We start from the raw sequence: 23,282 nt of genomic DNA on the forward strand, positions 1-23,282 counted from the left end.
ATACTGATACAAAGAAACAATATTAAATTAAATAGTAATAAAAATGAAAAGAATTAAAATAAAATTAATGTTCGCATTTACTCCCCCGGGTGGAATTGAAGAGTCGCATAGTGTATAAGATGTTGATGCATTACATTAGAGGAAGAAATGTAATTAATATTCCTGCTGCCTCGACTGGAATTGTAGATAATTTATTAATGGGAGGAAGAACTTCCCATTCTCAGTATGGACTTGGTCCGAGTATTGTAGAAAATACAACTTTAACTATAACCGAGAATAGTGTAGCTGCAAATTTATTTAGGTAGGGCAAGCTTTTGATTATAGATGAATGCTCAGTGATGTCAGGACTTGCTCTAAATGCGATTGAAAGAATGTTACAGGAAACCGTAATGAAAAATACAATTCCATTTGGAGGAAAGTTTATGCTGATGGAGGCGATTTTCGGCAGTGCCTCACTATAGCTAAAAACGGAACAAATCAAGCAAGTTTGCATGACAATAAGTTTTTCAGAGACTTCAAAAGGCTCACTCTAAAAAATAACATGAGATCAGTTGATTCACAGTTTACTGAATAGCTAATGAAGCTTAGAAACGGAAGTCTTACCAATGATTGTGACTTAGATGAAGGTATTATAGAAATACAGAATGAGTATTTATGTCATGGTTCGTTAGTAACTGAAATCTTTGGAGACAGTATTAATCCACAGATGGTTAGGAATTTGACTGGAAAGACAATTTTATGCCCTAAAAATTCCAATGTTGATCAATTAAATGAGGATGTTCTTAATAAAATGTCAGGCAACGTTGTAATTTACTTGAGCGATGACTCAATACAAACTGATGATGATGATGAAAGAGAGTTTTTGACTACCTTTTCTCCATCTGGGTTTTCTCCACATTGTCTGATATTGAAGATCGGAGCTATTATTATGCTACTGTGGAACTTAAATAGTAAACGAGGTTTGTGCAATGGAACATGACTTATTGTTAGAGATCTAAAATCCAATTTGATTGAGGCGGAGATTATTAATGGCTCAAGTATAGCTGATGTTGTGCTTATACCAAGTAAGATTTAACTAGGCTGACCCGCCTTTTAAGGTGACCGACTTTTAAGTTGACCACTTCTTAAGGCAATTCAATATGTAGATCAATTTGATATTTTATACAAACTCATTAATTTGGTTATATTGCATTTGAGCGGTATTACTTTAATACTCGTAGTTTCTGTTATTTTTGTGATGAAATTTAAACTTTTTTTCTATATTGAGGTTGCCCTTTTGAACCCCCCTGATATTTACTACGCGGTGAGGCATTTGTACTCCATCAACATTAATTATTTCCAGAGACATAATTTTGTCTATTTTTCCAGTGCATCGCGCACAAAAGCAAGGGAACGATGGGAGCACCAGAACTCTGCTCACATCATGTCGCCTCGACACGCAAGCCGCAAGTAGTAAGTCTGTGATAAGCGGAATACAGCTACGCTTTCCACTCACGGGACGAGTGGACAATTCCGACCGATTTGATATAGTAAGAAAGAAGAAGAAGATATCGCACAATCTTTTACCTAGAAAAACGAAACTACAAATCCCATCGTGCATTGCAAAATGGATGGGGTGTGTGTGAAACTCCGCGCCTGCGTAGCACTCAAGGGACAGAAGGACAATCCCGACCACTTTTATACAGAAGGATTAGCAATGATACCGATTTTCCATTTAAGCTGAGAAGAAGTCAATTCGCTATAAAACTTGCTTTTGCTATGACAATAAACAAGTACCAGGGACAGACACTCGATAGAGTTGGAATGTTTTTTACCAGAACCCGTTTTTTGGACATGGACAACTGTATGTTGCCTTTTCAAGAGTATGACGATCACAAGATATAAAGGTGAAAGTCCTAGATTCACCATTGCAGGGAAAGCTGATTGAGGGAGGTGAGAGAGTATTTACTAGAAACATCGCTTATCACAAGGTTGTTTGTCACCAAGACACATGAGTGTTTACATTTAACACTGTAGCTCCCAAACCATTTGATCTATTGATTTATTTAACTAAAATTTGGTATACATCTTATATTATGTGACCTCTTCTGTACACTTTCGTATTGATTGACCTCCAATGTCAAAGGTCAACAGAGTAAAGTCAAATGACGAGTATTCAGTCCACGGTTGTGTGTAATGTGCCTTTACAGTCACCTGCAGCTCCCAAACCATTTGACCTAAACACCTGAAATTTCGTACACATATATGGTCAACGAAGGTCAAGGTCAAGGGTCAACGGAGTATAATCAAGTCAAGTGTATTCACTGCACATTATCGTGCAGTGCGCCGTTACTGGTGTTTATATAATTCATAATGCACTGTAGTCCTAAATAATTACAAAGCATGCAGGGACTCTGTGTTTTCTTTTTATACATTGTGAGTTTTCTTCCACTAGTGTGCCTTAGTAATAGGCCTGCTGTTTGTTAAGGTCATGCAGGTTAAGAAGCTGAACTGAGCGAGAGCTCGAGAAAGAGAAAGACATTCACTTGACAGTGTTGTTCACTTTTGGCTATTATTTGTGTCTATAGTTAGGGTGCTATCATGACAGTTAAATGTTTGTTGTTTTTGTTTTGTTTTTTGCATCATCGTAAGGCCATACTTTTAATTTTCTTCTTATATTAGCCAAGAAGGATACATTTTTATTTTTAATGGCTGGGTCTTTGAATTTGTCTGTGTGCATTACTGAGCAGGGTGTTATTAGAAGACCCCCCCTTTGTTCGGCTGCTGATGATCAAGTTCTATAAACCTTCTTAGCTAGGTGATATTTCATATGTCCCCCCACCAACACATTTCTGGCTATGCTATTAATAATAATAATAATTCTTTAGATTTATATAGTGCTTTTCTCACTCCTCAAAGCGATCTGTGCTGAGGCAGCATTACTGTTTACGTGTTTTTCCTTTCTTTTCTCCTTTGACTCTGCCCCAAAAATTGCAAGTCTGCCCAGTTTTTTTTACACCAGCCGCCACTGCTTTAAACACAAAAACTCTCTTCCTGCTAATTGATCTTCTTGTCTTGCCTGGTTTTCACTTCTTGTCTTATTTTTCATTTTGACTTTTAACTTTCGTCTTGGTTTTGGTCATTTCATTTATATTTCATTTGTTTTGTCTTGTCTTTTGCACGCATCTTCTGGTTTGTCCCCAAAATATGTTTTCTGTATCCTGCTGAGCCAGGACAGAAACTGAGTAACCAGGCACGAAAGGTCCTGGTCAGGGAGATGACCATCAACCCAACATTCACTGTAACAGAGCTTCAGAAGTCCTTTACTGAGATGGCAGAACTTGTTAGAAGGACAAGCATCTCAACAGCACTCCATCAGTCAGGCGTTTATGGTCAAGTGGTTTACTCCTGCTTGGAGTTTGCCAAATGGCTTTTAGAACATTCTGAGTTCATAAGGAAAATGATTCTCAGGGCTGATGAGTCAAAAGTTAACCTCTTTTGGCAGAACTCTAAGCAGTATGACACCTGACACTGGTCATCCCAGTCTAATAGCACATCAATGGTGAAGTGTGACAGTGACAGCATCATGGTGTAGGTGTGCTTGCCTTACTTTTATTCTATGTTAATTGATGTTCTCTTATTTTAATTCTTACTTTGTCTTTTTTTCTCTTTCTTCATCATGTAAAGCTTTACATTATTTGTATGAAAATGTGCCATATAAATAAATGTTGTTGTTGTTGCATCACAGTGGCAGGGACAGGAAACCAGGTCAGATAAATGCAGACAAATACAGAGAGATCCTTAAAGGAAACCTCCTCCAGAGTGCACATGACCTCAGGCTGGAGCGATGGTTCACCTTCAGTACAGCCCAAACAACATTGGAGTGGATTTGGGACAAGTCTGAATGTCCTTGAGTGGCCCAACCAAAGCCCAGACTTCAGCCCCATATAACACCTGTGGGGAGACCTGAAGATGGCAGTTTACAGGTGCTTTCCATCTAATCTACTGAAGCTTAAGAAGATCTGCAAGTAATGATGGAATACACAGTCCAAATCCAAGTGTGCAATGCTTGTAGAGATCCACCCAAGGAGACTCAGATCTGTAATTGTTGCTGATAGTTGTTTATTGCATTGGCACTATATAATTCTGTAATGATATTCTAATGACGATATACATGGTGAGCCAAAAAGAAGTACCACATTTCAAATATTTTTCTACAAAAATGCTACAAGATAAAATACGTACATTCAATTATGACACAAGAAAGAGTATACAAAATAGTTTGGTTTTTTTCAATGTGATTTCAAAATGATGTCTTCAAGGTGGTGGCCATCATTAGCAATACACTCTTTGAGATGATTTCTGAATGCCTGATGACTCGTTTTGCCATTTCAAGGGGAATAGCGGTGATTTCGTGGTGCATAGCATCCTTGCGGGCTTCAAGGTTTTGGTGTCGGTGTGTATATACATTCGACTTGAGATATCCCCACAAGAAGAGATTACATGGAGTGGGATCAGGTGAACGTGAAAGCCACCTGACATTGCTGTGCAGGGAGATCAGCTTCCCTGGAAACATCTCCAGCAAAATTTGCATGAATCTCTGTGCCATATGAGCTGTTGCTCCATCCTATTGAAACCAAGCATCCACCATACCCATTTCTTTCAGTTGGGGCCGCAAAATGTTTTCTAGCATTTCATTGTAACATTCTGAAGTGATGGTGACCATTGCTACCCCCTCCTCAGAAAAGTAAGGGCCTACAATGCCAAATTCTGCAACGGCTGTAACACATTCACTGTGTAGGGGACTCTGATGAAGAAGTTCACAAGGGTTGGTTTCAGTCCAATAGTGAATGTTTAGTTTATTTACGCAACTAATGGAAATGTTCCTCATCTGTGCACATGATGATGGCATCTTGATTAACGGTTTGCAGAATGTTCTCACAAAACTCTCTATGGCTCCCCTAGTCTCTCACACAGAGTTCCTGCGCTGCCATCATTTTGTATGGATAGAACTTAAGGTTTTCATGCAAAGTCTTCCTCAAAGATGTGTTGGAAATGCCTTAGAGTGAAGCAGGTTTGCATGCTGAACGTCTAGGAGACTGCAAAATCGATGCCCTTACAGCTTGGATGTTTTCAGGCTTTCGTACAGTCCAAGGACAGTCCGGAGATTTTCTGTTCAACGTTGTACCCATCTATCTAAATTTTGCCACCCACTAAAGGATTGTTTTAAATCAATCAATCAATCAATCAATCAACATTTATTTATATAGCACATATTCATACAAAAAAAAATGTAGCTCAAAGTGTTTTACAAAATGAATAGAAAAATAGAAGACACAATAAAAAATAAACATAAGTCAACATTAATTAACATAGAATAAGAGTAAGGTCCGATGGCCAGGGTGGACAGAAAAACAAAAAAAAACTCCAAAGGCTGGAGAAAAAAATAAAATCTGTAGGGTTCCAGACCACGAGACCACCCAGTCCCCTCTGGGCAATCTACCTAATATTAGTCAAACAGTCCTCTTTGTATTTAGGGTTTTCATGGAAGGACCTGATGATGATGGTCACGTAGACTTCTGGCTTTCAGTCCATCAATGTTGGTGCATCATGATGCTTTGAGTAGGTGGTGGCGCAGGCCGCCACCACAAAAAACCGGAAAAGAAACAGAAGAGAGAGTAGGGGTCAGTATGGATTTTGGAGCCACTGTGAATAGTTATTATGAAGAATTGAACATACAGAGTATCAGTATTAAGTTAAAGTGAAGTTATAGAAAGGCCATGTTAAAGTAATGTGTTTTCAGCAGTGTTTTAAAGTGCTCTACTGTATTTGCCTGGCAATTCCTATTGGCAGGCTATTCCAGATTTTAGGTGCATAACAGCAGAAGGCCGCCTCACCACTTCTTTTAAGTTTAGCTTTTGGAATTATAAGGAGACACTCATTTGAAGATCTAAGGTTACGATTTGGAATATAAGGTGTCAGGCATTCCGATATATAAGATGGGTGAGATTATTTAAGGCTTTATAAACCATAAGCAGTATTTTAAAGTCAATCCTGAATGACACAGGTAACCAGTGTAGTGACATCAAAACTGGAGAAATGTGTTCGGATTTTCTTTTCCCAGTTAGGATTCTAGCAGCTGCATTCTGCACTCGTTGCAAATGATTTCTGTCTTTTTTGGGTAGTCCTGAGAGGAGTGTGTTACAGTAATCTAGTCGACTGAAAACAAACACGTGAATTAATTTCTCAGCATCTTTCAATGATATAAGAGGTCTAACTTTAGCTATGTTTCTTAAGTGAAAAAATGCTGTCCTAGTGGTCTGATGAATATGCGATTTAAAATTCAGATTACAGTCAACGGTTACCCCTAAATTTTTACTTCCGTCTTAACTTTTAATCCTAGTGCATCAAGTTTATTTCTGATAACCTCATTGAATCCATTATTGCCAATTACTAAAATTTCAGTTTTCTCTTTATTTAGTTTGAGAAAATTACTATTCATCCATTCAGAAATACCAGTAAGACATTGTGTTAGTGTATCGAAAGAGTGGAGTCATCAGGTGCTATTGATAAGTACAGCTGTGTGTCATCAGCATAGCTGTGGTAACTCACGTTGTAACCTGAGATAATCTGACCTAACGGAAGCATGTAGATTGAGAATAACAGCGGACCCAGGATAGAGCCTTGTGGAACACCATATTGGATATCATGTGTCTTTGAGATTTGATTACCACAACTAACAAAGAATTTTCTACCTGCCAGGTAGGATTCAAACCAATTTAAGACACTGCCAGAGAGGCCCACCCATTGACTAAGGCGATTTCTAAGAATATTGTGATCAATGGTGTCAAATGCAGCACTCAGATCTAAGAGGATGAGAACAGATAAATGGCCTCTGTCTGCATTTACCCGCAAGTCATTTACTACTTTAACAAGTGCAGTTTCTGTGCTGTGATTTGTTCTGAAGCCTGACTGAAATGTATCAAGAATAGCATGTTTATTGAGGTGGTCATTTAACTGCATAATGACTGCCTTCTCTAGAATTTTACTTAAGAAGGGCAGGTTAGAGATGGGTCTAAAATTTTCAAAGGCAGAGGGGTCAAGATTATTTTTCTTGAGCAGGGGTTTAACTACAGCAGTCTTAAGACAGTCTGGAAAGACCCCCGTATCTAATGACGAATGAACTATGTCCAGAATATTGTCAATTAACACGCCTGATATTTCTTTGAAAAACCTGGTTGGTATTGGGTCAAGGACACAGGTGGAGGGTTTCAGTTGAGAGATTATACTATGTAATTCAGGTAAATCTATCCTGGTGAAAGCATTTAATTTGTTTATAATGGAGTACCGGGGCTTTGGAGGTTCTGCAGTGTTGGGGAGATATACTATGTTATCTCTAATATCATTAATTTTTTGATTGAAAAATACAGCAATGTTCTCACAGGTTTCACTGGAAGTATTCTGGGGGCATTCCTTTGTGTTACCTGGGTTTTCCGATTTGGGACGAATGCTGAAGTGCGTTTGGAAGGTGCGTTGCGTAGTGATGATGGATTCGCTGTTTTTGAAGAATGTTATGACAGCAAAAGCATGATGCGCACCAGACTAAGGCATGTTGCCAACTAAAACCTAGAAGGGATCGCTTATCAAAGAACCTCTCCACCCCAACCTATTCGGCTGCCCCTACCTCATGCAATGTTCTCGAGAAGTGCGGTACTTCATTATGGCTCACCCTGTATGATGAATTTGGAACCCAGTGTACACTATTGAAGTGTGATTCTAATATCACTAATTGGGTTTAAGATATTAATATTATTAATTGTACTGCTGGGTTTCTCTTGACTGACAAAGTGTAATCCATTCTTAGGAGTTTGATTCATTGCGGACTAATCGATACAGTATAGGTTTAAAAATAGTATTACCCTTCTCTCTTATTGGGAAGTTTGTTTCTGAGTAAATGTATATTTGAATTTTTCTGACGGTTATAGTGATAGCGGCAGAAGACCTGAAGCACTGGGAGTTTCTATTGCACTTGGACTGAAGAGACCGCATTCTGTTCAAACCTCCCGTCAAACTAATATGGAGTAGCCCTTTGCAATTCCATGACTTACTATGCAGACCTGATTATTGCTACTTGAAAATGATACATACTATTTTAAGTGATTTGCATGTGTAATAAACAATTATAGTATTAGTAAACCTAAATTCTTGCATTTGGAAACTGGATAAACCCATTTGCCAGACTTCAGTTTGAGCTCAATTACTTTCATGAAAGAATAAAGTAGCTCTTATCTCCTGATAAATATGACATTGTCCTTTGAGATTTTTCATTTAAATTTGAAGACCCCTTTTTCCCTCAAATGCCAGATCAGGTTTTACAGAACCGCTAAAATTTGGCCTTCCATTGAAATGCCATATCCAAAACTGCAACAGAGAAGACTGTATGCAGAGCCAGAGTCAATGGCACTGATCAAGACATATTATCCACAGCCCTGAAACATCTTGATCTTCATTAACTTACCACTATGATCAGTGAGAAAAATGTAGAGATGGGAAAATGACACCCAATTTTTGTGAGAAATTAATTCATGCATTTATTTCTAGTAGGATTGACTACTGCAATGTGGTGTCCACTGGATGTTCAAACTGTTCTTTATACACCCTCCAGTTAATCCAAAATGTTGCTGAAAGAATTATTACAAGAACAAGAAAGTATGGACACAACTCCAGTTCTTAAATTCTTACACTCACTCCCGGTTAAGTTTAGGGCAGATTTCAAAATCCTCCTTTTAACATATAAAGCATTAAATGGCCAAGGTCCAGCTTACTTCTCTGAAATTATCATGACGTACAAACCAGAGCGCACATTAAGATCACAAGACACCGGTCTGCTTATGATTCCAAGGATTAATAAAACAACAGTGGAAGGTCGAGCTTTTAGTTACAGGGCCCTTAAATTGTGGAACGGTCTGCCTGCTACTATAAGAGATGCCCCTTCGGTCTCAGCTTTTAAATACCAGCTGAAGACTCACTACTTCAGTTTAGCATACCCTGACTAGAGCTGCTGATTAACTGCACAGACTCCATCTCTGTTATCAGTCATTAGCACTAAAACATAAGTAACATGAGTCATTTGTTACTAACCCTCACCTATTGTGTTTCTCTTCTCGGTACTCAAATGTGGCACTTGGTGCCATGGCCCACCTGTCATGTTGTTTTGTAAAGTCATCCCTGATGGAGGATTGCAGACTAGAGGGGTCCTTTCATCGGATTGGCTAGCCCAGCACTGGCCAAATGGGGGAGGCAGCTTGATGGCCACAGTCTCCAGGACTCTAAACAAATCCAAATCATATCATGGGATATCCATCTACTGTTAAATTTTGCTCCGTACTTTTTTTAATACTGTGTTGAAGATTTGTTCTGTGTATTGTATTGACCCCCTTCTTTTGACACCCAATTTACATGTAAAGGGGTCTCTCTTTGAGCTGCCTTTCCCCATGGTTTCTTCCATTTTTTCTCCTACAAGGTTTTTGGGAGATTTTCCTTGTCTTCTTAGAGAGTCAGGGCTCGGGGCTGAGCCTATTAAAACCCATTGCAGCAGTTGTGTGATTTTGGGCTATACAAAAATAAATTTTATTGTATTCCAAAGCATCGAAGCTTGTGTCAGTCAATCTGAAGCATAGCGAGGTGGAGCTTGTGTCAAAACACCGCACACATTAAAAACTTCAAATGTCATCAATGCGCTTTATTGGTTTCACAGCATTTCAATCACTTTGACACTAAACAGGTAGCTTACATAAAATGTATCACTCATTCAATAATGTTATGAGAAGAGAGATTTGGTGACAAAAAAAAAAAAATGGCATTCAGAAGTTATAGTATAAATGGACACGGACCTTTGCAGAATGAAATGAGCAGACTTTTCACTGGTGACATGAGGCTGAAACAGTGAGCGCTGCTTCACTTGTGCTCAAGGGCTTGCCTTGACCTCAGTTAACCACCAGATGATACTGTTCATACTGGGGCTGAGGCTTCAAAGCCTTTTTGGCACAAATAGAAATAAAGCCTCAAAGCTTAATTTTTCTCCCCCCATCACTAGAAAAAATTACAATAACCCTGTGTACCAATTATGGACCAAAGGGCTAGATTTATGAACCACTTCCTTTATAACCCACCTCCAGCATTAGTTGTGTGTCAGCTTGACCTTCTCTTTAGTAACCCTATCATCCAGGGTGTGGCCTGCTAACAAAAGCCTGGAAAGACCCTTTCACTGTCAAAGGAACTCTTGTGCTGCAGTGTTAGATTTAGCTTTTTTCCGGTCTACCCAAAGGATACAAGTATGAATTACAGATTTGGTTCCATGATAGTTTGGAATGTCAGTTTGCAGCATTACTTCCAACAATCTAAACACACTTGTTGAAAGAAACCTTACAAACTTAAGCCACAGAATATGGCAAGTAGTGACAAACAAAGCCACCAAAGACACAAGCTAATCTAAAATATGCTTATATATATATATATATATGGCTATGACTAAATTGTCACCTATTCAGAATCTGTACTTTATACAATATAGTGATTTGGAAATAAAAGCCCAAACCACATTTCAGTATTGGTTCCCCTATAATCCTTGTTACAAGGAACCAAACCTGCATTTTCAGTGCTGCACCAGACGTTTGTGTTAATGTACCTGTATTACATTTTACCTGAAGGTGCTCACAAAGTCTTTAAAGCTTGAATATTGTAATCTTTAGTGCTCCAATAAAAAGGTGTCATTTTGCTTGACTTTTCATCCAGAGAATGTGAAGGATGAGTTGCCTCCACCTTGGCCACTAGTAGTGACATCCCAGCTGGACCACAAAACAGATCCTTGCACCCTCAATAGCAGGTACATTCTTTGAGTGAAGATTAAAAAAAATTCTCATTAGGAAGAGTCCACAAAAACTTCCTTTAAAGTAAATTGCAGTCAGTCAAACTTCATCCTGGAGAACTAGGATTTTGTTTCAGTCAAATTGAACTCTTACCCCAAGTTGCATATGGGTTTAGACATTACTCAACTAAAATGACTCTCCCATAATTGATTTTTTGTGGTGGGATTTTGATCCTACTTTTCCAACACATTGCAGAAATTTAGTCATTTACTACTGGAACTGAGAAAAGAAAATTTCTGAGAAACAGATTCTAGTCTGTTCTGGATGCAGAGGAAAGTAAAGCTACTTCAGAACCACAGACTGAACCCTGCAGCTACCCCAGACTTCAGGGGTTAAGCACCAGAGTTTGAATTGAAATTGCAGGATAATCTGTTAAACATTTCAGCTTTAGAGATGCAAGATCTTCCTTCAGATGATGACATTTGGGAGGCTGAAGACAGGACCATCATGTTGCTTAGATGAGTGGGTACATTTGAGATGAGGGAGTTGTAACTGAATGCAATATGCTCCACCTCCATGCTATAGATATGAGACAGGAACAATCTGACCAAGACAGACTCTAGCATATACATGTTCACTAGATAGAGTTGCCCAACAGCATGAACTGGCTTTTTTTTTTTTTTTAATCTAAACAGGTGATAGTTATACACAAAAGTGCTGCAGACAATGAGGCAAGATGTAAAATTTTATTGCTTAGTATTAACACCCTTTGCTTTTCTGTAGGCAAAGAATAGTACAGCCACACACGAGACAGCCAGGACACCTACAACCGCACCAAGGATGGAATCTTGGAATTGGGAGCCTGCAAGAAGAAAAAAAAAGTCAAATTTTACTATGCCAGGTTAAACCAGCTCATTCCTAATAAGTCCTTAACAAGGCTTGCATTTAGGCTGTTGAAATAAGTTACCTGCCAAGGCTTTATCTTGCTGGCCAGACAGGGAATGTGATGAAGACAAAGGAGAGACCTGCTCCAGAAAAAGAGGGCCAACAGAAATGGTCTCCTGCCATCCAGCTGGTGCACTCACTTCACCTGAAAAATACAATTGCAGCTTGTCTATCCCAGGCTGGACACTGAAGAAGTCTGCTGGTGAGGTCACTTACTTGCTCTCCTGGGTCTGTGTTTAGGGGCACCAGAGCCCCTCCTGAAGGGAGGGGGGTTGGCACAGCTTGTGTCACAGCAGCTACAGACAGCATTGTCCCCATCCACTGAGCTCCACCTGAAAGCACAGCCACCAATCACAATCTGCTACCTCATCTGAACAGGTGCACCCTCATCCGTTCAGGCACTTACTGGCTCAGTGCAGAGTTGTATGAACAATCCTTATTCAAAGGATCAACATTAGCAGACACCAAGGTCACCTTCAGATGGCAGGTAATGAAGATCTGAAAGTAGACATACAAGAGACTACTGTCACACCTGGGAGCTTCAATGGGATTCTTCCAAAGGAGATGGCAGGAAAGGACTTACTGAACTAGTAGTCAGGCCATAAAACCTGAAGGCATCCAGCTGGAACTGCATTACAGACTGGGCAACTCTGGGGGACATAGACAGTAAACTGACAGGCTCCAATTCCCAGTTTAAGAAACACCTGCAATACACAAGAGGGACCATAGCATTGTGTTTCCACACCAATATCTAGTCAGACTATTACTCACACCCACCCATTATTCCCAATGAAGGTGTAGGCCGGGGCAGATGCATTGGACCCAGGAGTGGCCACACAGCTGTCCACAAAGACACGGAGAGGCTCGTGGTTAGTGCTGTCCACAGACGCTTGAAGGTTAATGAGGTCTCCTAGGAAGAAGGTGTTGGATGGACTCGGCCCACTCCAGTCACCTGCAGACAGGAATGTTACAAGGGGTTCAGATCACATTAGTGCAAATGGAAAGGATTTTTAAATGTGTACACCTACTGCTCATTATAACAAGCGAGAAGCCCAGAATATCCTCAGCAGATATCGTGGAGGTGTAGGGAACCCAAGTGGGGTTTAAGGCATTGCTGCTGACATTATGTAGCCTGGGTTGGGAAAAATTACATTAGAAAGGCAAGCAACAGGACATGTTAAGCTACAAGAATCTACCCCGATTTGAAGACAATGTCTGTATTTGCATTAGTATGCTCTAGGCCAAGTGCCAAACTGATGCCATGTACAGCACAAGTAGATTTGGTTCCCTTACCTGTTGTATTGGCATTCAATCTGCACCACAGCTGGATTTGTTCTTACAATGGGAAGACCATCAATTGGAGAAGGATTGTAATCAAGGGTGAAGGTGTACACTATGAGAGCTCCTTGCATCTAAAGAGAAGATCCAACAAATTAAATAAGTCAACCATAGTTAACACTAGGTTAAAATTAAGCTATTCACACAGAATTTGACTCACTAACCTGAAAGATATAAAGAGCAATTGGCTTGGTAAAGTGAGAGCCGTTTTAAAAGGTGCAAGAGATTTACACACACCTGATCTGCCAAGTCACTTAGACCTGGCCCCTAATGTTTCTGCCAGTTTTAAAAACTATTCTTGGGTGTCTGGTGTGCTCCAGTTTCAGACAATCCTTGGATATTTGCTTGTCTTTAGACCTCACCATTTCAGTTTGTAGTGTACGATAACACTGAAAGGGTCCTCAACTTAATTGACCCATCTGAAATGCATCCATAATTTGTCACAAGGCCATTTAAAATTTACACATGCAATTCATTAAATAGCAACTTGATTTTTCATAACTGAAAAACCAGAGCAAAGCAGGGCCCGTAGAAACAGCATGAGTACTTAGGTTTGAACATGACAATTTCTACGCAGAAACACTAAAAGCCTCGAAGCAACAACTGACCAGCTAACATCCTCTTTAAAAATTTAGATTACGTTTGAATCGTAGCCCTAAAAGTTGCTAGACAAATCGCAGTTGAGCGGAAGTCAGATTTCAACCTACCTCAGCACTCCGAAACCAGGCGCATAGGCCAACATAAAAAAGGTCCAGTGGGATCTGGACTAAAGGATGTAACCGGGTCTCAGCACGTAATGCAGGTTTTCCTGCCTGGGTCTTATTTTCTTCCCGTGCAATACTAACGTCTACGTGCAGTCAGTTTTGAAACTTTTTTTTCCACGTAACAGACACTCGGGACCAAGATTTCTGCATGCTTGATCAATTGTGACTTGACCGACAAAAGTAAATACTAACATCAAAATTAGGTCCGGGCAACCTACAAACATACCCACTAAATTTTGAAACTTGATATTCGAGAAAGTGTGACAGCCCTGAAGCCACTCACCTCCACGGTGCTCCCACAGCCCTGCAGAGGTGCTTCAATCACGAAGGGTTGAGCACCGGCCGGGCTGGTGACGCCACATCCACCCATGGAAAGATCAGAAGGCTGCACCGGCTTTTGGATGCCCAGCAAGTCCGGACTGATGGTGACGATCACCTCACTGTCGGTGCACTGAGCGGTTACGGTCTGCGGGGCGCCAACTCTCGGCTCAACATAACGCATGACCGCGGGCTTCTGGTGTTTTGCGATGAGCTTCCGTCCTTTGAAACGGGGCTGAGCAAAAGCATCGCAGAGGTAAAAGAGCAGCAACACTACGGCTATCTGACCCTTGTCTTTACACCACATTTTGAAATAACAAAGGGGGAAAAATCAGCAAAACGCAATAAAGCATGAACTGTAGCACAGTCTTTATATACACGAATGAAGGCGTTCGCCTGTTTAATGTTAATAACACGTGCGAAGAAAAAGATCTCCAATCAGACACCAATCGCGCTTGAAATGAACAAGACGCTTCAGATGCTGAGCTTAATTAGGATAAGAAGATAATTAAATTAGAATCACAAAGGCATCTCAGGCAGTAAGTTGACAGTTCTTATGTAGAACACTACAGTGGGCAAGCAATCGGGGTTTAAATCTCTCGATACTAAAAAAAAAAAAAAATAATAATAATTGCTTTGCGAAAGAGAAGAAAATGCACTAAACTTTAATTTATTCGAGTGATGTCCGGAAGAACTTCAATTTAGATTTGTGGGCGTATAATTGCAAACTAACATGATAGACGTGTGTAAATAAAATCATTGCCAAATGTTAGTTGAATCTAGTCAAGTGTTTTTGTGGTACTAGGTCGCCACTACAAGGGGGTTATTTTTCGTACGTGGATTACTCGCTTAGACGGATGTAATTGTTGACGATTTGGCCTGATCCTGGATCTGTCGGTTTTTCGAAACTCTTGCTGGAAGTGTTGTCATAGCAACACATCCCAATCCTCAAACCTGCTGTAAACAAGGATTAGCTCACACACGTAATTAGTGACGGTGCGCGAAATTCATCCAGTCATGGCTTCGCCGTTCATGAATGAGCGACCAATTGATATTGGTGCGCAAATTATACGAAGAGAATTTCATATAGAGAGGGTTTTGCGCGATCGGCAAGACCCTTTATTGCGCCCGGAGGAAATTCTTTTCGAAAGATACCGCTTTAGCCGGGCGGGAATATTGTACCTCAAATATTTATTAGCTCCTTATATTCGAAGTCAAACTAGGTAAAGTCGGGCTCCCACAACCACACAGACAGTATGTATTGCTTTAAGGTTTCTGGCAAGCGGCACATTTTTTATAGGCGATGCGGAACATCTATCGAAAAGTGCAGTTTGCCAGGCAATTCGTAAAGTCTGTTTGGCTCTGAAACATTTGCTTCGGTTTTTTATAGTGTTTCCTGGACACCTGCGTGTGCAGACCATAAAAGAGGCGTTTCATGCTATTGCAGGTAGGTAATACACAGACAAAACACCTACAGTTCCATAAAGAATTTCGCGATCAGCCTAATATTCTCATTACCTAGGATTTCCAAATGTGATTGGGGCACTGGATTGTATACAGATCCGAATAAAGGCCCCATCAGGTCCAAATGACCAAGATTAAGTGAACAGAAAAGGCTTCCACAGTATTAACTTGCAGGTAATGTCACTTTTTGAAAGATTTGAAAATAGCCAATAGGTATGTTGACAGTAAAATTGTTTGACCTACATGCTATCAATTGTCAGATGATCTGTGATGCATCCTACCTTGTATCAAATGTGGAGGCTGAATGGCCAGGGTCTGTTCATGACTCTAGAATTTTTAAGGAAACACACCTGCATCGGACATTTGAACAAGGTAATAATCTAATTATTAATCATGGTGATATGTATATTGTATTCACAATTTTTACATATTCCACAGGTCATCATGATGGAGTCCTGCATGGGGACAGGGGATATGCCTGTAGGAATTTTCTAATGACCCTGTTTCCTGACCCTAACCCTGGGCCACAAACTCGATATAATGCAGCTCTGTCTAGGACAAGGGCACAAATTGAAATGACCTTTGGCCACCTGAAGGAGAGATTTCAATGTTTAAAAAGGCTGAGGGTTGCACCTGACAGAGCATGTGACATAATTGTTGCATGCTCTGTCTTACACAACATAGCGACCATCAGAAAAGAGAGAGTCCCTGAGGTTTTGGTGCAGCCTGATGATGACCTTGACCCAGTGCATCTTGAGCAAACCAGTGGCAGAGCTGCCAGAGACAGACTTGTGACCCAACATTTTCAATGAAAAAAACAATAGTGGTTTCACACAAAAACTGATTTATTATATATTAAGGACCTTCAGCCTGTAAGGAGGAGAACATAAATTAAGGATACACTCACACATACACATCATGGGAAAGAGAAGAGAATTTTGTTACCAATTGTTTTTCTAGTATTTTTATTTGCAAATTCATTTTGGTTGTCTTCAGTTCATGAAGTTCCATGTCCTGCTGTATTTTCCTCATTTTTAGTTTCCTGTACGTGACTTTCTGCTGAAGATATCTCTTGTATAGAGCCCTCACATTTTTCTGCAAATAAATACACAATTACACATATTGTATACACAGTATCTCATTTTGAATCATTTCGTATCAGGTACAACAGATAGCTCAACCAACCTCACCATCTCCTTTTTTTGATGTGGATGTTCCAAAAGGTACATGTGTGCTGGCTACAGGCTCCTGCAACACGTTTATATCACGATTAGCACATGGGACTGATCAGAGTGGAGTTTGTTCAAACATTTGGAACATTTACCTCTCCTCCTGATGAATAAACAGACACAGTGTCTTCATCAAATATCTGACATTCATCAATAGCTCGGTGGTCAGACACAGGTTCTAGGGATATAACATTACCTGCTACTGAACCAACAAAAAAATACAAAGGGGGCTAAATGGGACATACCTATGGCACACATTGAGGACAAAATATATGCAATAACCATCCTTTACTTGAAATGAAGTTACCACTGCATCCTGCCACTGGTTCTGAGGAGGAGCTTCCCTCTGGAATGCCCTCAGAAACAGGGCGATGGACATTTTGCTGGAGAGCCAACTCTTTAGCAGGGGTTAGGTCTGGACTGCGTGGACCTCCACCTGTTTTTTTCTTGTCTGCCTTCTTCTTATTAGCTTTCAAATTAATGGTTTTTTATATTATATATGATTCTTTATGTCAACAATTCTTTAAATAGTTATATACCAATATTTACCAGTTTGAAGCATATTCTTGTACTTCACTTTAACCTGTTCCCATGTTCTCCTTGTGCTCACGTTTGATCAGGAATTATGACATATTAAATAATAATTAATCTAACACATAGGAAATGAAACGCTGCATTCAGTAAGTACAATGCACACTACTTAGAGTTTAATTTGCCGGGCACTTTTTGCCAGCCATCTTTTCTAGTTTGGGCTTTTTAAAGGGAGTAAAAAACGATCGGGGAGAAAAAGGAAAGGAAAGAGAGAACGGAGGTTACAGGGAGCGAGTGTGGAAGCAGGCGGTGCCGGAGAGAGACAGACACGCGGTGCGTGCATGTGGTGAGCGCGCGATCGAGCGCTCGTGGATAGCTGTATGGAAGCTGGGTGTTAGGCCAACACCTAGACGTTGAGTTGAGGTTGCTCCCGCTGAGTGAGCAGGTAGCGGGAGTTCCTAGAGGAAAGCGACGAGCTGCAGAAGGCCGTGGAAAGGCAGCGGAAGTCAGGGAGGCTTGGTGGTGGAGTCCCCAATATGAGCGACCTGGCTATTGGGGTAATCAAGTCTCGGGACTGGGATGAGTGCCATACCGGAGCCAGGGATCGGGAGGTCTCAGTCTCATGCGTGTGTTGTAGGAGGGCAGCTGCAGAGGCGTCTTGCCTGCTGCTTGGCCCAAACGGGATTAGCAGGTGATACGCTAACAGAAGAGCACCGGATTTGTTTGATGGTTTTAAGACTGCTTCCTGATCATTTTAACCTCTGGTTTTAAAGGATTGTTTTTTCTATTTATTGATTTTTAAACTCCTCGTTTTCATTTAATGGATTATTTATTTATTTATTTATTTATTGAAGAACTTGGAGAGTACTGCACTATTTATGAACACGCTTTTGCAGTGTTACCCCTTGTACGTATTAACTCTTGAAATTCTTCATATCCTTCGAGTAAAAAGTCCTGCTCCGCTTGTGTGAAAAAATGCACCCGTTCTTTCGTCATTTTGTTGCAGCCTATCAAAGACTTGCTGATCATGTTTTCTAGACTCAATATACTGTATATGGGCTTTTCAATCTGTCATTTCGAAGACATTTGCAATGAAATTACCTTTATTATTCACTTCAGCAGACACTTGAAAAACTACGAAACTGCACTGTCCATATATTTTAAAACTAACATTCTTTCCACATTCCAAGTGCACATTAGATAGATAGATAGATACTTTATTAATCCCAAGGGGAAATTCACATAATCCAGCAGCAGTATACTGATACAAAAAACAATATTAATTTAAAGAGTAATCATACACGGAGCTGCTGGAATGGCTGCCACTCGCTGTGGCACCGGATAGAAAATATAAAGATCACTCCTTTTTATAATGTCTGTGGTATTTGTAGAGAATGAATTAAGTGAAGCTAGCCGTCCTCTAGGGCAGGGGTCACCAACTCCGGTCCTGGAGGGCCACAGTGGCTGCAGTTTTTCATTCTAACCCTTTTCTTAATTAGTGACCTGTTTTTTTTCTGCTAATGAACTCCTTTTGAATTAATTTTAATTGACTTACTCTTGAAGACTCAGCCCCCTTAATTGTTTCTTCTTCCTTAATTAGGAGCCAAACAATAAGGAGATACAAAATGAGCCAAAACAACTGCTGTCCATCATACAATACCTAGAAATAAATTAAAAAAATAAAACTTTTTACCAGAGCTCTTAAAAAGAGAAAATCAATAGTTTTGGAAATGTCTGCTAATGCACCATGAGAGCAGCAACAAGCCACAGAATTAAAGAATGGGTTTAATTAACGACAAGAATGGGCACCTCATTAAGCAACTGGTTGGAGTGAAATTGGTTGTAGTTTGAGGCCCTGACTTATTTGGTCTTCTGTCGACTCACTCACTTCACATTTCAATTTCCCAATTGCCATTTCCGGCTAAAATAGTAGAAAGAATTATTTATAATCAATTGGTTGATCACCTTAACTCCAATAATTTATTTGAGATCTACCAATCTGGCTTTAGGCATTATCATGGTGTTGAGACGGCCCTCCTTAAAGTATTCAACGACATCTCTCTTATTACTGACTCGGGTGGCGCTAAAGTCCTTGTCCTCCTTGACCTGTCCGCTGCCTTTGACACTATTGACCATGAGATATTGCTGATACGTCTCAAACATCTTGTTGGGCTTAAAGGGGCTGCTCTTAACTGGTTCAGGTCATGTCTAACTGGTAGACAAGTTTCAGTGACTTTAAATTCCTCTTTTTCGTCTACTGCTCCTCTTAAATGTGGTGTTCCACAGGGATCCATTTTGGGTCCTATTTTATTCTCTATATGCCTTCACCCTATTGGAGCTATTTTTAGGAAATTTAGCATTTCTTTTCACTGCTATGCTGATGATACACGGGTTTATATTCCCGTCTGCAACTCTGCAATGAATCAACTGCACAACTGTCTTTTTGAACTAAGATCCTGGATGGCTAATAATTTTCTTGATCTGAATCAAAATAAAACAGAGGTGCTTATAGTGGGTCCATCAGCTAAAGCCCAGATTGGTTTTTGGACTTCTCTGCTCGTTCTCTGTCTTTTACAAACCTCAAATCCGCAATCTTGGTGTTATCTTTGACAGTAACCTCTCTTTTAAGAAACAGGTTAATTCTGTAATCAAGAGTTGCTTTTTCCAGCTTCGTCTGTTAGGTAAGATTAAGCCCTTTTTATCTTCTTGAGAAAGCTACTCAGGCTTTTATCTTTTCTCACCTCGATTACTGCAACTCACTGTATTCTGGGATTAGCAAATCCCTGATATGCAGGTTACAGATGGTCCAGAATGCTGACGCTCGCTTCCTGGTTGGGGCAAGAAAGTCTGACTCTGTTTCTCCGATATTAGCTTCTTTACACTGGATGCCTGTCGGTTTTCAAATTGATTTTAAAATCTTATTGCTAGTTTTTAAATCTTTACATGGGCTCACTCCTGCCTAATTTTCCAAATTGTGTGTTTTACACCAGCCATCCAGAGTGCTTAGATCTTCTGGTCAGTTGTCTCTTGTTGTCCCTCATACCAAGTGTAAAACTAAGGGGGACAGGGCATTTGCAGCTGCTGCTCCTCGCCTGTGGAACTCTTTACCTCATCACATAAAGGAGTCGTCTACAACTGAACTGTTCAAAACGAGATTAAAGACTCATTTCTATTCACTTGCATTCCGTGACCTTCAGTAATACTGATGGTTTCCTCATTGTGATTATGTAACATTACTTCTATGTATTATTTATTTTATTTATGTTCATTTATTTTATTTCTATTTATGTTATTCGTGTTAATTGTATGTTTTTCTTTAATTCTATTATTGTAAAGCAATTTGGCCACAGCATTCCTACATTGTTTTAAATGTACTATATAAATAAATTGACATTGACATTGACATTCATTTCTGTTTGGGTGCCATTTAAGTAAAGAAATGAAGTGAATCAGGGGAACAAATCTTGAAAAAGCAATTCAATTAAAATGAATTCACAAGAAGTTAATTAATTAGCACTCAAATAAAAAAGGGTTAGAATGAAAACAGCAGCCACTGGGGCCCTCCAGGACCAGAGTTGGCGACCCCTGCTCTAGAGGAATCTGATGGTGGTGAAAATACCACAGAGGCATGTAGCAGTAACATTTTGACTGGTATTGTTGTTTAAAAGTGAAAATTTACATTTAGCCATTTTGTGTGTGCAAACTGTACTGCACGTTTCACAAAATGCAATGCAACAGATAACTGAAAATTTAAAACAGATCTCAGAACTTTCAGAATCACAAACCTTACACATTATTGTGGACGCTTTGAAGAAACATGGCTGCACTCTTGGTAAGTCTGATCTTGCAAATATTTCAGACACCATTCACAAAATGTGAAGGAGGAACACTTTGTACTGGTCACAAAAGAAAGGCTTATTAAAAACAAAAACGTTGCTGTAGTAGAACCAGTTGAGTTTGTTTTCAGCCAAATAAAACATAAGTCATTTATTTATGTTCCCGCACTAAAAGTCTTAACAAATTTGCTTGGTCGAGATGAGATGATGTTTTGGAGAAAACATTGAGTGTTTTAGTGGAGATACCAAGATTATTATATGTCATATCTTGATGGAAAGTTTTATAAAGAAAGCAAACTTCTTGGTTCCAGAGAGTTTAGAGTTGCTATTTGTTTGCATGTTGATGGTTTTGAAGTTGCCAATCCACATGGCACAGCACGCAAGAAACACAAGTTAACTGCAGGATACTGGGTTCTTATTAACTAGCTATAAGGATTTTGAAGCAATCTCAATGCAACACAGTTAGCACTTTTAAGCAAAAGTGTGGATGTAAGAGAGTTTGGTTACAAAGGTTTTTTTGATCCATTAAAAAGATTTAAAGATGCTTGAACAAGGTTTATAGATCAGTAAACTTTCTGGAGATATCAGAGGGACACTGTTTGCTGTTTCTGCTGATAATCCTGCTGCACTTAATCTTGCAGATATTTCAAGAGAGCTTCAAGGTAGACATTCAGAGCATTATTGTACAGGAAGGACTGTTTCAAGTAAGAACACAACAGGGGCATGATGATTTAGTCATTCAGCTTAAAACAAATCACAGTCTCGAGTTTGTCAGTGGTGTGAAAGCTGAATGTGTCTTGAGGAAGCATTTGACTTTTTTTCCACTCTGTAACTGGGTTTCCACCTGACCTTCTTCACGATTTTCTTGAGGGTGTTGTGCCTTTTGAGTTGAGTGTTCGTCTGCACAAGTTGATTAAACTTGACAGACTTAACACTATCATCCAGATTTTTTCATATGACCACAAAAATGTTTACAGTTCCAAAAAAACAATTGGTGGTAATGGGCATTAGAATTGGACACTGTTAAGACTCTTACCATTGATGATTGGTAGTTCAGTGCCCGAAAAAGAGAAAATGTGGGAAATTTTAATGAACCTGAAGAATATTGTGGAACTTGCATTTTCCAAGAAATTTTTATGAAGAAACATTGTCCTACAGGGAGATTCACTCAAAAAAGGCCCCAATTATTCTGTAATAACTGTTGCTAGGAGAGCCTTCTGAACGAAACAATGTGCAATGTGCTGCTCAGACTGCTTCAGACAAGCCGGGAAGCCCGTGTGTTGGCGCAATGAGGTAGGCACTGGACAGCCATCACAACTCTTAACCTCCGTTTGGAACTTCTGGGTGCATAGCGCCGGTACCCCTTCACTCAGTCACTCGACTTCTCATCGTGATGGTGGTGTACAGTAATGAGCAGCACATCTTCATGGTGCAAGCCAATTGAGTCACCAATTTGTTTAAGCGATGTCAGAATCAACTGGATGATCGTGAGTTAAAGGAAGGTTTACTTCCAGCAAGATGGATCAATGTGTCACACATCAGCAAGGAGCATGGCAGAAATTGAGTCCTTCTTTGGCAACAGGGTAATTTCAAAAGGGCTTTGGCCACCACGGTCACTGGATCTGACACCACCAGACTTCTTCCTTTAGGGTCTGCTCAAAGGAAAAGTCTGTCGGAACAAGATTTGATGGAATACATCCAACGTGAAATTGCTGCTATTCTCCCCGAGACGCTTGCCAGTTCTTTCAGAAACATGGAGCACCATGCTGAAATGTGTCTGGCAGAAAATGGAAACCACTTCCAGCATTGCATGTAATCCAGTCGCTTACACATACCTCAAGATACAGTATAGAGCACATTTTTCAGTTCAGATTGCTTCATCCTAACAGGAGTTACAACAGAATATTCGGGGCCTCTTTTGAGTGAATCTCCCTTTATTTGGGATGAACACTCTCAGGACACAGACAACTGTTTCAAGAAGTGTTTCCAAATGAAAAACTGAAACCCAAA

The 23,282-nt window shown here is 39.9% G+C and overlaps 1 protein-coding gene and 1 pseudogene across 1 annotated transcript; one reads left to right on the plus strand and one right to left on the minus strand.

Moving 5' to 3' along the window:
* Positions 1-11,579: 11,579 nt before the first annotated feature.
* On the minus strand, positions 11,580-14,574 carry LOC120533210 (zona pellucida sperm-binding protein 3-like). The gene is made up of 9 exons (XM_039759979.1): positions 14,178-14,574; positions 13,086-13,204; positions 12,821-12,924; positions 12,570-12,744; positions 12,376-12,496; positions 12,199-12,290; positions 12,009-12,124; positions 11,815-11,937; positions 11,580-11,709 (listed from the first exon to the last, which is right to left on the minus strand). The coding sequence occupies exons 1-9, from the start codon at positions 14,517-14,519 to the stop codon at positions 11,594-11,596; spliced, it is 1,308 nt and encodes a 435-aa protein (XP_039615913.1). The 5' UTR covers positions 14,520-14,574; the 3' UTR covers positions 11,580-11,593.
* Positions 14,575-15,229: 655 nt separating this feature from the next.
* On the plus strand, positions 15,230-16,488 carry LOC120534638 (annotated as a pseudogene).
* Positions 16,489-23,282: the final 6,794 nt, after the last annotated feature.

The sequence above is a fragment of the Polypterus senegalus genome, chromosome 8 (genome assembly GCF_016835505.1).
Source record: "Polypterus senegalus isolate Bchr_013 chromosome 8, ASM1683550v1, whole genome shotgun sequence".
NCBI lineage: Eukaryota > Metazoa > Chordata > Cladistia > Polypteriformes > Polypteridae > Polypterus > Polypterus senegalus.